Source organism: Macaca mulatta, chromosome 16 (genome assembly GCF_049350105.2).
Source record: "Macaca mulatta isolate MMU2019108-1 chromosome 16, T2T-MMU8v2.0, whole genome shotgun sequence".
In the NCBI taxonomy this organism is placed as follows: Eukaryota; Metazoa; Chordata; class Mammalia; order Primates; family Cercopithecidae; genus Macaca; species Macaca mulatta.
The window spans coordinates 91594657-91608157 of NC_133421.1; the positions used below are offsets into that span (position 1 = coordinate 91594657).

The 13501-nt window shown below is 59.8% G+C and overlaps 2 protein-coding genes across 17 annotated transcripts; both read right to left on the reverse strand.

Annotated features, from left to right (window-relative positions):
• Positions 1–825: 825 nt before the first annotated feature.
• On the reverse strand, positions 826–11097 carry PYCR1 (pyrroline-5-carboxylate reductase 1). 14 transcript variants are annotated; one of them, XM_015120554.3, is made up of 9 exons: positions 10886–11097; positions 6101–6697; positions 5360–5486; positions 5058–5128; positions 4285–4464; positions 3562–3783; positions 3293–3385; positions 2966–3129; positions 826–1809 (listed from the first exon to the last, which is right to left on the reverse strand). In XM_015120554.3, exons 3-9 carry the CDS (start codon positions 5424–5426, stop codon positions 1647–1649), a joined length of 960 nt encoding a protein of 319 aa, XP_014976040.1. In that variant the 5' UTR covers positions 5427–5486; positions 6101–6697; positions 10886–11097; the 3' UTR covers positions 826–1646.
• MYADML2 (myeloid associated differentiation marker like 2) lies at positions 8231–11211 on the reverse strand. 3 transcript variants are annotated; one of them, XR_001440626.3, is made up of 2 exons: positions 9344–10861; positions 8231–9053 (listed from the first exon to the last, which is right to left on the reverse strand). XR_001440626.3 is itself a non-coding variant. In XM_028837006.2 (2 exons), the coding sequence occupies exon 2, from the start codon at positions 10333–10335 to the stop codon at positions 9412–9414; it is 924 nt and encodes a 307-aa protein (XP_028692839.1). In that variant the 5' UTR covers positions 10336–10385; positions 10886–11211; the 3' UTR covers positions 8231–9411. The 3 variants fall into 3 exon arrangements, 1 of the variants encoding a protein (XP_028692839.1); XR_001440625.3 differs by having other exon boundaries at positions 8231–9141; XM_028837006.2 differs by adding an exon at positions 10886–11211 and having other exon boundaries at positions 8231–10385.
• Positions 11212–13501: the final 2290 nt, after the last annotated feature.

Sequence of the window (13501 nt, forward strand, 5' to 3'; positions counted from 1 at the left end):
GGGGCAGGGGGTGATTCTGTTGCTCACAGCCCTGACACAAGGGCATTCCCCGCCCGCCCTGATGCCCACGTCCACCCACACAGGAGGGGACCTTCAGGGGAGCCTGCAGGGACTCCCGGCCCAGCACTGGCCATCTGTGTCCCCTGCTTAGCTCCTGCGCTGCCAGATCCCAGCCAGACAGCAGGGACTCACCCCACCTGCCATCCCCTTTGTGCCTGGGTGTGATGGGTGCTCAGTTTGTGGGGAGCGGCCAGGACTCTCGCCAGGTGGAGAGTGGCAGTGGAGGATGTACCCATGCCATCTGCCCTGCCGCAGCGTTTCCTTCCTGTTCCCCTGCATGTCTTCCCTCCCTCGGAGGGAAGTGCTGGATTCTGTCCCCCAAGCGCCCCTCCACATGCCTCGTACATACCAAGCATCATTCTGCTGTGGGCCTGTGGGGGTTCTGGAAATGAGTTCCCGTGATGAAGTTCCAGAAAGCTGCTCAGCTCTCCTAACCCCTGCACAGCCTGACACCCTGCTGCCACCCAGCCCGCCTCCCCTCACACAGTGTGCACTGCCTCAGGGGGGAAGGGGGCCTCATCTTGCTGTCTCCATACTCAGTAACTATGTGTTGGTTGAAGGAATCAGAGCATCCCTGGCCCTTGTAACCCAACCCTCAGCAGCTCCTCCAATCCTGTGGACCTCCTGGGATCCTGGGATGGCTGACTGTATGTGTCCACTTGACTGGGCCACAGGGTGCCTGAGTGTTTGGTCAAACATTATTCTGTTTCTGGCGGGGGAGGGGGGGTTGCATGAGACTAATACGTGACTCTGCAGACCTTTGCATTAGATTACATTGACATTTTAATCAGTAAGGCAGATGCCCTCCAAGATGTGGGCAGGCCTTGTCTAATCAGTTGAAGGCCCCACTATTCCATCCACAGTAACCACCCTCCCTGACAGGCAGGGCCTCCCTCCTCATCTGGCAGACAGAAGTCAGGGCACTAGGGGCTGGAAACCAATTTATAAAACTGGAAGGGCCAAGACAGAAGTGATAGCACCCTGCCAGGGAGGTCAGGAGCAGGAGGCGGTGGCCACAGGAAGTTCACCGGCAACCCAAGGAGCCCTTTCCCCAAATGTCCGTGGGATCTGGGTGCTTGGCAGCCAAGAGGGGCTGTGGCCCTTCACGCTGGACTCGGGGTGCCTGGACCCTCTGGCCCTTCTCACACGGGAAGGAGAGGTTTCTCCCTGAATGGAGGGCAGGGAGGGGCCAGGAGGGGGTGTGGGATCCCACCTCTGCTGAGCCTTCACAGAGGGGGCCCTTGACCTTTGCACTCAGGAAGGAGCCCATGCCAGCTGACACTGGAGTTAAGAGTGGGTGAAGACCCTCCGGGCTCCTGAGCGCTAGAGGAAGGTGGTCCTGACATGGTTTGGGAGCAGAGGAGAAAGGAGGTTGAGGTTGGGGAATCCACCCGTTCTGGGCTGGGAAACACTTGCAGACCACAGAGATTTCCAGTGGGAAGTGACGTGGCCCCTCCCTGGCTATGCCCCTGGCTGGCCCCTGCGCTGATCAGAGCCAGACAGTGGGCCACTATCGGGGACCCCCTAGTCCCCCTAGTCATGAGAGAAGAGAAGGTGGTGGCAGGGTGGTGGTCAGGCAGGACGTGTCAATCCTTGCCCACTGGCGCCAGGCTGCGAGGGAGCAGCTTGGTGTGGCCAGAAGGCGACAGAGAGGTCCCTGCAGGGGATTCCAGCTTCACCTTGTCCAGGATGGTCTTCTTGATGGCGGCTGGTGACACCTGCTCCTGGTCAGCCATGGACTGCAGCTCCCTGGAGAGGCAGGGAGAGGTTGGGTTTGGAGCACAAGCGTGCACCCAGGAAGAGGGAGCGAAGCCCACAGCTCCCAATGCGTCAGCCCTGGGCAATGCTGTCACCCTCATCTCAGCACCTTTATTCCCTTCTGCCAGTGACACACCCCACACAGCTGCTGGGCTCCCCTCACCTTATCCCCCTCTGCCAGCAACACACCCCACACAGCTGCTGGGCTCCCCTCACCTTATTCCCCTCTGCCAGTGACACACCCCACACAGCTGCTGGGCTCCCCTCACCTTATTCCCCTTTGCCAGTGACACACCCCACACAGCTGCTGGGCTCCCCTCACCTTATTCCCCTCTGCCAGTGACACACCCCACACAGCTGCTGGGCTCCCTCTCACCTCACTGGAATCAGCTCAGCATCACCAAATCTCCCCGCAGCACCCCCCAGACCTGAGTTCTCATGGCCCCACCACAGGACGTGGGTTTATGCCCGTCTCTCCTGCAGGCTGGAGGTGAGGCCAGGCCCCTCATGTTCCCCTCACTGCTACAGGGTGGCACTCGCAGAGTCTGAGAGCGTCTGGACTGGAGAGCGGGCAGTGTGGCGAGAAACATGTCCTCACCCACCCTGCAGACCTGACCTGGGGACAGCAGCTCTCAGCCTGGCTCTGCCTTTGACCAGCTGTGGGATCCCAGGCATACAGTAAACTCTCTCGCCTGCTCTTTCCTTTTTTCACCTTCCATGGAATTTTCCTTGTGCCTGGATGCTGCTGTGTGTCCTGCTAGTCTAACTTAATCCCCCAGCGAGGGCAGGGGGAAGGTGGAACCAGGCACACAGGTTTCCTAACGTGCCTGGCCACCCCGCCACCCCACTGGTGTGGCCCCTGGCTCAAATGACGCTCCTGGCTATGACGATGGTGGACCTATGTGGGGAGCACAGGGCAGAGCATCCGGGTCCCTCTGTGGATGTCCCCTCCTCGCAGGAAACGGAAGGTGGGGAGGAGCACTGCACACGGTAACCCAGGGAACCTCAGGGCCCCGTGTCCTGCCCAACGCCAGGCCAGAGTTCAATACATATCTGCTGAGTGCATGAATGAGCCGATGTATGCGAGATGGAGGCCTCTGCCACGCAAGGACTGGAGACCAGGGAAGTGGGCAGGGTGGGGGCCCACCGTGTGCGGATGCAGGAGGCCTCCACAGCGTTGATGAGCAGAGAGCGGAAGCCCCCACTCTCCAGCACGTGCAAGGCATGGATGGTGGCCCCACCGGGAGAGCTGACGTTGTCCTTGAGCTGGCCTGGGTGCTGTTCGGAGTGCAGCAGCATCTTGGCAGCCCCCTGCAGCCAGAAGAAAGGCTGACGGCTGTGAGCACCCACCTGCCTCTGCAGGGCACCGCCCCAGCCACTGCAACACCCACTGACTCCCCACTTGGCTCCTCCCAGTGAGGCCCCAGGGCCCTGCAAGGAGTGGCCCCACCAGAGGGTCAGGAAACACACTGACCAGGAGGGCCTGGGCCCCGAGGCGGACTGCCAGGCGCCTTGGAAGTCCCATCTTCACGCCCCCATCAGCCAGGGCATCCAGGGCTGTGAATGCCTGTGGGGAGAAGGCACCCTGAGCCTCTCTCCTGGGCTTCTCCTTCCCTTCTGGGCAAGCTCCAGTTCCCACAGCCTTGGAGCCCTCCACCGTGGCCCTCCCAGGGGGGCAGGGACAGATGTGCCCTGTGGTCCTGGGAAGTGTCCGCCGCTGCCATCTGCCCCCGCGGTCCTCACGTAGGCGGGGCCGCTGCCACTGAGCCCCGTGACGGCATCGATCAGGTCCTCTTCCACCTCTGTGCAGAAGCCCACGCTGCCCAGCAGCTGCTCCAGGAGCCTCCCGTCCTCCACCTGGGCGTGTGTGCCCGTGGCGTACACGGTGGCCCCCTCCCGCACCACGACGGGGATGTTGGTCATGCAGCGGATGACCCTGGGGGTTGGTCGAAACGCTGACAGCTTCTGGAAGAGAAACCAGTGTGTCTGTCTGGCCTTGGATGCAGTGCCTAGATGCACCCACCCCCCCCGAGCAGTGCCCGAGCTGTCCCAGTGGGCCGGGACACTGCACCCCTTTTGCAGATGAAAACAGAAGTACTAGCCAGGCGCGGTGGCTCAAGCCTGTAATCCCAGCACTTTGGGAGGCCGAGACGGGCGGATCACGAGGTCAGGAGATCGAGACCATCCTGGCTAACACGGTGAAACCCCGTCTCTACTAAAAATACAAAAAAAAAACTAGCTGGGCGAGGTGGCGGGCGCCTGTAGTCCCAGCTACTCGGGAGGCTGAGGCAGGAGAATGGTGTAAACCCGGGAGGCGGAGCTTGCAGTGAGCTGAGATCTGGCCACTGCACTCCAGCTTGGGGGACAGAGCGAGACTCCGTCTCAAAAAAAAAAAGAAAACAGAAGTACTGAGGGCCAGGGCTGTAGACAGCCTCTCTCCACACCCCACTAGGCCTGCAGTGCTACCTTCTCTATGGAGCCGATGGTGACGCCGGCTGCACAGGACACCACGATGTGCCTGTCCTCAATGTGGGTGCCTATCTCATCCAGGATGAAGGGGATGATGTGTGGCTTCACAGCCAGGAAGAGCACATCACTGTGCTGTACCGCCTCCTTGTTGTGGGGTGTCAGCTTCACCCCCATCTTCTGCAGGGGGCAACGGGTGGGCTTAGCCTGTTCCTGTGGCTGTCTGCACCCCCACCAAGCCAAGAGCCCCACAGGTAGAACGGCACAGAGAATGATGGAGTTGGGGGTGGGCAGGGCTGGGGGCTCAGGGCTCTGACCACCGCCTTGATGACCCTTCCCACCCAGAAATGGAGGAACTCTGTGTGGAATGTGTCCCTGTTGCAGACAGAAAAGGAGCCTCCATTCACACCACCGCCCTGCCACCAGCCTCGGACTGCCGTCCCCCAGACCCCCGCTCTCCACGTGTGAGTGGTGGTCTCAAGCAGCCCCCAGGTGTGTTCTTTGGCTGCCCGGCTGTGGCCCCACCTGCCAGGCCCCCAGAGGACCCCTCGGAACTTTAACTCTGTGCAGGGAGCTCCATTCCAGAGCAACACCCTCCTGTTACCTGTACACACTCTCACCACCCAGGTCCCAAGAGAAATTGGTGGGGCAAGGAGGCAGGGTCCATGAGACTCCAGCCCAGGGCCCCTGCCCTCACTGGGTGGGAGCACTCCTGCATCTCCACGCCCAGCCCCACAGGGACTGTCTCCTTTTCCCCTTTCACCTGCACCTACCCTGAGGGCAGAAACCGTGGCCAGGTCCATGTCTGGGGAGCTAGCCATTATCTTGTGGGCAGCCAAGATGCCTGAGAGGGGAAACAGTTCCTCTTCATGGCCAGTTCTGGCTTCTCTCCCTCCCCATTCCCAGGAAGAAGAGTAAGACAGCACAGGTAAAGCCCGAAACACACAGAAGCTGCCAGTTCCCCCAGGACTCAGGTCTTGTGACCCAGCCCCCACCTTCAGCCCCCAGCCCTGCAGAAGTGGAAAGGGGCCAGTCTCTCCCACGGGGCCTCACCGTCCCCCACCTGGGGACCTACCTGCTGCTGTGAAGCCCTTGACCAGGGCAAAAGCCAGCTGGCCAGCGCCGATGAAGCCCACGCTCATGCTGTCGGGAGACCCCCGGCCCAAAGCCCCCACAGATGGCACCGGCTCTGCGGGATGAGACTGGCAGGATCAAAGCAAGTTAGGAGGGCAGTGCCAGCCTGACCGCTCCTCCCGCAGCCGGGTGCCCACCCGGCTTTCCACTTTGCTGTCCGATGGCCCTGGCCCGCTAACTGCTCCGGATCCCCTAGCCAGAGCGGCGACGGGTCCCGCACCCACCGCAGGGGTAGAGGCTCCGCAGAGGAAATGACTGGGAAGGGGGAAAAGTACGGGCAGGACCCGGCGCCCCGGGGGTCCCCCGTCTGGGCTCCCGCCCCGCCCGGAGCTAGGCTACCGTCGCGCCCCACCCGGCAGGCGCCGCCCACCATTCCCGGAGCCCGACCCCAACCCAGCTACCGTGCGCAGCCCGTCCCCACCCCTCCGCGCCCGCCACGCGGCACCCGCACCCCAGCCCCGCCCCCCTCGCGCCAGCAAATCCGGGCGCGGCCGCCAGGCGCTGGCCAATCAGAGCGCGCGGCGGCGCCAAAGCGGTTGCATCATCCGCGCGCCCCCCCCGCGCCGTCCGCCGGGCCCCGCCGCTCGCGTGCCCTGGGATCCCCCGACCCCCGGACACACCCCCTCTCAGGCTCGCCGTCCCCTGACCCGCGCTCCTCCGGGTCGCGCTTCCTGGGACCTACCGCGGGGTCCGAGGACGCGGGCGGAGGGGGCGGTCCGAGGGGGCCCTGCACGCAGGGCTTTGTCTTGGGCCACCCGGACACGGACGCGTCAAGCTGGCGGCCCTGGGCGCGTGGCCGGTGCTCTCTGGGAATCAGTCCCTTCTCCTGTCATCGAGTTTGGAGAAGCCCGGCTGCACCGCGTTTTCTTTCCTGTGTGTGTGTGTGTGTGTGTGTGTGTGTGTGTGTGTGTGTGCGCGCGCGCGGGGGGGGGGGTTGAAAACAATTTGCTAAGTGGAAACATTTTAAATATAACACTATTTCCGCTGGGCGCGTTGGCTCACTCCTGTAATCCCAGCACTTTGGGAGGCCGAGGTGGGCGGATCACCTGAGGTCAGGAGTTCGAGACCAGCCTGGCCAACATGGTGAAACCCCACCATGGTGAAACCCCATCTCTACTAAAAATACAAAAAATTAGCCGGGCGTGGTGGCGTGCGCCTGTAATCCCAGCTACTTGAGAAGCTGAGGCAGGAGAATCGCTTGAACCCGGGAGATGGAGGTTGCAGTGAGCCAGGATTGGGCCTCTGCACTCCAGCCTGGGCAACAAGAGTAAGACACCACCTAAAAAAAAAAAGGAAGAAAAGAAGAAAGGAAAAGAAAAGAAAGGCATGACACTGCAGCCACAGGTGTTCTTCTGACTGGGCACACAGTGGTGCTCCGCTAGCAAACACAGGAAGCCCACCCCATCGTGCCCCAGCTCCCATGCGACCCGGAGCATCCTCCAATACCCAAACATCATGCCTGCCCTGGGTTTTAGGGAGAGTGAAGCTCCAGTCACTTCCCCCTGAGAGCATGCTCAGAGTTCATCTGATTCGGGCTCTGGATAGTCAGGGTCCCTGTCGGTGGTGAGATTAAGGGCGAAGTCAGAAGGGATCACTGGCAGCCCATTCCCCTGCCAAGGGGTGAGAGGAGCTACCTTATTTTTTCTGTGCTATATCTTAGATGATGACAGGCTATTCTAGCACATCATTTCAGAAGGCCTGGGACGCTCCTGCCACAGCGGCAGCGCCACGTGTTCTGGCTATCTGTCTACCTGTTCCCCCCACTGTCGACATGTAATGACCACCACCAACACTGGGAGGCTGCTCTGTGGTGGCCATGGGAGGCACTTGTCCAGATGGACAGCTCAAACCTGGGGCACGAAGGCTAGCATCGCCACGGTGCTTTGAGAGCCAAGCTCCCCAGGCCATTTCAAAATCAGTTTTCCCCAAGTGATAACAGCAAGTAACACTTTTACCTAAAAACCCAAAAACCCAAAATGGACAGCCCTCTGGGCCAGGGATACACCATCAACAGCATTGATTCTGAAGGAAGCCTCCCAGCCAGACCTCCCAGCCCTGGGTCTCCTCCCCTTCCTTTCTCTCCCTCAGGACCTTTGAGAAGGTGGCAGAAGGCCACCGGACAGGGAGGAAATTGGGAAGTTGGTGACAATTAACTCGTTTCAGAATTCTGGCCAGCAAAAAAAAAAAAGGAGAGGAGGCTGGGTCCCCTGCAAGACTGGTGCCCAGGTCTCCCCTGAGTCAGGAGGCAGGTGATCCCTGTACCCCTCCCCGCCACTCTCAGCCAGCAGCAGGCCCCACAGCTGACTGCCCTTGTCTGAGATCTGCCATTGACCCACCCCCTCTGAGTAAAGGACGTCGGCCAGACCCTGTTTGTTGGCTAACGTGAGCAAGACCCCTCCTCAGGGGCCAGCGAGGCCCTTTCCTTATATTCTTCATGGCAGCAACACAGGCCTGGTTGTGGGGACCGCCATCCAAAAGGAACAACAATGCGTCTGTCCATTGCTGTGTCCGGGGCCTCTCGAGACCCCCAGATGGGCATGGGGGAGGAGGTGAGCGCTGCAGGCCTCTGGGAGGGATGGGCATGAGCCACAGGCCTGTCAGAGCCAGGCTGACCTGTCACCCCTCTGAGGCAGAGGACACTGCCTGCCCCTTCCCCAGGAGGCTGCTCAGACCCTCAGGAGCCCAGCCTGCCCTGACCACAATCCTGGGCCACTTCTTCCTCAGCCTTCCCCCACAGCATGCTAGGAGGGGCCGCCAGGAGGGGCAGGTGCCCACAGTCCCCTCAGAAGAGACTGCTGGTCCAGAGGCAGGGTGCATCTAACTGTCAGCATTTATTTCCTGCTCAAGGACGTCAGTGGGACCCAGTCAATGGGCTGAGGGGCTGTTGTGCCCCTGCCCACCCGGCCTGGACTCAGGGGCGGCCAGTGGGTCAGCTCCTGGCTGGTCCAGGCTGGGCTTCTGTGCAGGAGAAGCTGGCTGGAGCGTGGAGGATGATAGCCTCGGCGTCAGGAGTGTTTGGGCAACTGGACCCTTGAGCAGAGGCAAGCAGTGCCCAGACTCTGTGTCCAGCGGCTGTCCTCAGCTGGGCTCCCTCCCAGTGCCACAGAGGCCCACAGTGCACAGATGCCCACCCGGCCACTGCTGATGCTGCTTTGTCACAGCTGATGGAGGGTGTCCAGGTGGGGCTCTGTGGCTATGGCAGAACCAGGTCCTCTCCGTCCACTGTGCACTTGGCGCCGCTGGGCTCTGTAGGCTCTTCCAGGCCACCTGCACCACTTCCAGCCGGCAGACACCCCGGAGGCAGCCTGCTTCCAAAGGCTGTGGCTACTAGCCCGGAGGCTTCCCAGACATGGGTGGGAGAGGCTCGTCCAGATTTCTGGCTCCTCTGTGAGCCGGCACAGCTCCCCCAGGCAGGCCCCTCTTCGCAGGGTTCTGGGAGCTGCCTCTCTGAGCCAGGAGTGGTTCCGGCTCCACACGCCCCTCCCTCCCCTTGATTGGCCCAGCTGCTCTGCTGGGTGTCTTTCCTCTGAAAGTCATTCATTTTTCAGCTTGCCTTACCCAGCTTGAGTGTGGTCTCCAGACACTCACGGAGGTACTGGGTGCCTCGCAAATCCTTCTGGCCTCAGCGTCCCCAGCTGCAAAATGGGTCACAACAGCAGCGGCTTTAAAGTTTTCCCTTATGTTACAGTGACCAGCACTGAGCCCCAGGAGCGCCGGGAAATGCTGAGAGAGAGAGAGCTGGGGATTAGCCTAGGTGAGGCTCTCCCCTGCGTCTGCTCAGGGCCTCAGCCCTGCTGTCCTGCCCCTGTCCCTCCGTTCCTCCGTGAGCCCAGCCTGGAAGTCGGGGCACGACCTCTCCCGTTGTACTTCATCTGCCCTGAGCCCACGACTTCCCTCCTACTCGCTACTTGACACCTCGGTTCACCTGAGTTTCCCTTGCAGGGCCTGGAGCTGCTGGCCAGAGAGCAGAGGTGGGCGGGCTGCCGATGTGGGCTACAGGCTGGGCACGAAGCGAATCCTCTGGGAGTAGGCGAGGTCAGCGACGTACAGGAGCAGGTTGACGTAGGTGAAGATGGCCACCACCAACTGGCTGTCCCAGGGACAGCTGCCTCGAACACAGTCAGGGGGCCGTTTGGGCTCGCCATACTTGGGATCGAAACAGAAGACTGGCCAGATCACGGCGGCACTGAGGTACAGGAGCACAGCCAGGAACGTGTACACCACCACCAGCCGGTCAAAGGGGCAGCCCAGGCCCCCTGTGTGGCCCATCACACTCAGGGCCACCACGGCCACTGTGGCAAGGAAGCACAGGCTATAGACGGCCACGCACCACTGGGTGGCCACATAGCGTCCGTAGCGGCTGTCGTGGGCCAGCGCCCCAAAGATGATGCAGGCCACGAAGGCCTGGACAATCTTGAGGAGCCCTGACACTGTGGCCATGTAGCTGGTCACCTGGCCGGGCCGGGCCCGTGTCAGGGCCACCTCCACGGCGTAGGCCAGAAAGAGGAGCCCGGCGAAGACACTGGCTGCCAGGCGGAAGTCCCTGGCAGCACAGCCGGCAGGCTCGGGGGGACACTCCCGCCGGGCGAAGTACAGCGGGTACAGGACCGCAGCCGTGGCACACAGCAGGGTGGCCAGCATGGCGAAGGCGGCGGTGAAGTTGCCCCAGGAGAGCCGCAGGCAGCCGTGGAGCCGTGTGAACTCACAGGCCACCACCAGTGCGGAGACAGCAAAGCAGAAGCCCCAGGCGGCCATGCAGAAGGTGCCCTGGACGCCCGTGAAGCCGCCCCGGTGGGCCACCAGGCTGAAGGTGGTGCAGCCAAAGGCCAGCTGCAGCACGCGGGCTGTGCCCACAGGGGACGTCACGGCGCCCAGGTGCAGGTATGCACTCCCAGGGGGCTCCATGGCGCTGCCCATCTGGCCAGCCACGTTTCCGGCTCACACAGTGCTCCAAGGCCCTGGGGTCCCTGCTGGATCAAGACCCCTCAGTTCCCTGCGGTAGTGGCAGGTGCCCGCAGCCTGCAGAGGCGGTGACGATGGTGACATTGCAGCAGGGCAGCCTCTCTGCTGCCTATGTGAGGCGGCCCCCCCCAGCACTATAAATAGACAGCCGTGATCAGAGCCCTAGAATAGCAGCCCACATGCCTGTCCCCATCTTAGAGAGACATCTGACCCCTGGTCCGCTGTGGAGCCCCTGCCGGGACCATTAACCCATTGGCTGCTGGCACCACCCCCACCTCCGCCTCCCGCCGCCTCCCGCGCACCTGCATCTGTCAGTCTGGTGAGTTGGTTTCACAGCTCTTGGGGGAGGGGGAGGGAGAAGGAGGGGAGCAGAGAGCGTGAGGGTCCCCACGGGGTAACCCCAGCTCCAGCAGCCTCCAGGGCCAGCTGTGTGGGGGAGGGGTGTAGGAGGCGGGAGGCGGCAGCCAGGGCTTGCGGCGGGTAGGGGGGTTTCCCCAACACTTACCCCACCTCTTCCGGATGGCCGTGTGGTTCAGAGCCTGCGTGGGCTTCAGGATCCTGCTGTCATAGCCTGAGGTTCACAGGGCTCTACTGTGGCCATGGGGGGAGCAGAGCGTGGAGACCGTGGCTCTACTCCCCAAGCCCCCCTCCCCACCCTCATTCTGTCTTGTCCCTAACCTGCCTGGGGCAGAGACGTTTGACTGTTAGTTACTGTCTGCAGGGGCCGTTCCGGGGCTCTTCACTTGTTCTTCACATTAAACACCTAGAAAAACACTCAACTCTTCCCTTTTTTTTTTGAGACTTGCTGTGTCGCCCAGGCTGGAGTGCAATGGTGCGATCTTGGCTCCCGCGTTCAAGCAATTATCCTGCCTCAGCCTCCCGAGTAGCTGGGATTACAGGCGTGAGCCACTGCGCCCGGCTAATTTTTTTTTGTATTTTTAACAGAGACGGGGTTTCACCATGTTAGCCAGGCTGGTCTTGATCTCTTGACCTTGTGATCCGCCTGCCTCGGCCTCCCAAAGTGCTGGGATTACAGATGTGAGCCACTAGGCCCAGCCCCTCTTGTTTTTTCAAGACAGGGTCTAGCTCTGTCACCCAGGTTGGAATGAAGTGGTGAGATCATAGCTCACTGTAGCCTCCACATCCCAGGCTTAAGTGATCCTCCTGCTTCAACCTTTTTATTTATTTATTTACTTATTTATTTATTTAACCATTTGCAGTCACTCCCAAATCTTCCATTTTTAAACTAAAATATGAAATGTTTTTGAAAAGAAAAAAAAGATTTCTTTTTTTTTTTGAGACGGAGTCTCGCTCTGTCACCTAGGCTGGAGTGCAGTGGCCGGATCTCAGCTCACTGCAAGCTCCTCCTCTCGGGTTCACGCCATTCTCCTGCCTCAGCCTCCCGAGTAGCTGGGACTACAGGTGCCCGCCACCTCGCCCGGCTAGTTTTTTTTTTGTATTTCTTAATAGAGACAGGGTTTCACCGTGTTAGCCAGGATGGTCTCGATCTCCTGACCTCGTGATCCACCCGTCTCGGCCTCCCAAAGTGCTGAGATTACAGGCTTGAGCCACCGCGCCTGGCCAAAATTATTTCTTACTAAATTTTAAAGTTTTTTCTTTTCTTTTCTTTTTTTTTTTTTTTGAGACGGAGTCTTGCTCTGTGCCCCAGGCTGGAGTGCAGTGGCGTGATCTTGGCTCACTGCAAGCTCCGCCCCCCGGGTTCATGCCATTCTCCTGCCTCAGCCTACTGAATAGCTGGGAATACAGGTGCCCGCCATCATGCCCGGCTAGTTTTTTGTATCTTTTAGTAGAGATGGGGTTTCACGGTGTTAGCCAGGATGGTCTCGATCTCCTGACCTCGTGATCCGCCTGCCTTGGCCTCCCAAAGTGCTGGGATTACAGGCTTGAGCCACCGCGCCCGGCCAATTTTTTCTTTTTTTGAGATGATGGAGTTTTGCTCTTCCCAGGCTGGAGTGCAATGGCGAAATCTTGGCTCACTGCAACCTCTGCCTTCCGGGTTCGAGCGATTCTCCTGCCTCAGCCACCCTAGCAGCTAGGATTACAGGCGCCTGCCACCATGCCCAGCTAAGTTTTTGTATTTTTAGTAGAAACGGGGTTTCACTATGTTGGCCAGGCTGGTTTAGAACTCCTGACCTCAGGCAATCCACCCGCCTCAGCCTCCCAAAGTGCTAGAATTACAGGCGTGAGCCACTGTGTCCAGCTTTGTTACTACAAAGAGAAACAAAAATTGCCTGTAATTGCATCACCTGGATTCAACCACTTTGAACATTTTCTGGTATATCCTTGTAGGTATTTCCTGAATGTTTTACTTAGAAAAACTGAAATCCGCAGAAGGGCTATAAAATAGCATGACAAACACTCATATACCCTTCATCTCGTCATGTCTGAGCTCTCTCCCACCAGACACTTAATTAATTCTTCGATTATGACGATGTGACCTTAGATTTCACAGACCTGGTCTTCCTTTTTCTTTTTTCTTTTTCTTTTTTTTTTTTTTTTTTGAGACGGAGTCTCGCTCTGTCGCCCAGACTGGAGTGCAGTGGCCGGATCTCAGCTCACTGCAAGCTCCACCTCCCGGGTTTACGCCATTCTCCTGCCTTAGCCTCCCGAGTAGCTGGGACTACAGGCGCCCGCCACCTCGCCTGGCTAAGTTTTCGTATTTTTTAGTAGAGATGGGGTTTCACCGTGTCAGCCAGGATGGTCTCGATCTCCTGACCTCGTGATCCGCCCGTCTCGGCCTCCCAAAGTGCTGGGATTACAGGCTTGAGCCACCGCGCCCGGCCTCTTTTTTTTTTTTTTTTTTTTGAGACGAAGTCTCACACTGTCACCCAGACTGGAGTGCAGTGGTGCAATCTCAGTTTACTACAACCTCCACCTCCCAGGGTAAAGCAGTTCTCCTGCCTCAGCCTCCCGAGTAGCTGGGACTACAGGCATGCACCACGATGCCCAGCTAATTTTGTAGTTTTAGTAGAGATGGTGTTTCTCCATGTTGGTCAGACTGGTCTCGAACTCCCGACCCCAGGTGATCCAACTGCCTGGCCTCCCAGAGCGTTGGGATTACAGGCGTGAGCCACTATGCCCAGCCTTAGAACATTTTTCG

Bases quoted from the DNA above. Each gene is read 5' to 3' on its own strand.
- PYCR1 (XM_077969443.1), bottom strand. From the start codon at position 5,426: ATGAGCGTGGGCTTCATCGGCGCTGGCCAGCTGGCTTTTGCCCTGGTC. The intron at 4,660-5,057 runs GTAGGTGCAGGT...TGTCTGCAACAG, and splicing joins CCACGGTTTCTGCCCTCAGG to GGACACATTCCACACAGAGT. The intron at 3,130-3,292 runs GTCAGTGTGTTT...TTCTGGCTGCAG, and splicing joins TCGGGGCCCAGGCCCTCCTG to GGGGCTGCCAAGATGCTGCT.
- MYADML2 (XM_028837006.2), bottom strand. From the start codon at position 10,335: ATGGGCAGCGCCATGGAGCCCCCTGGGAGTGCATACCTGCACCTGGGC.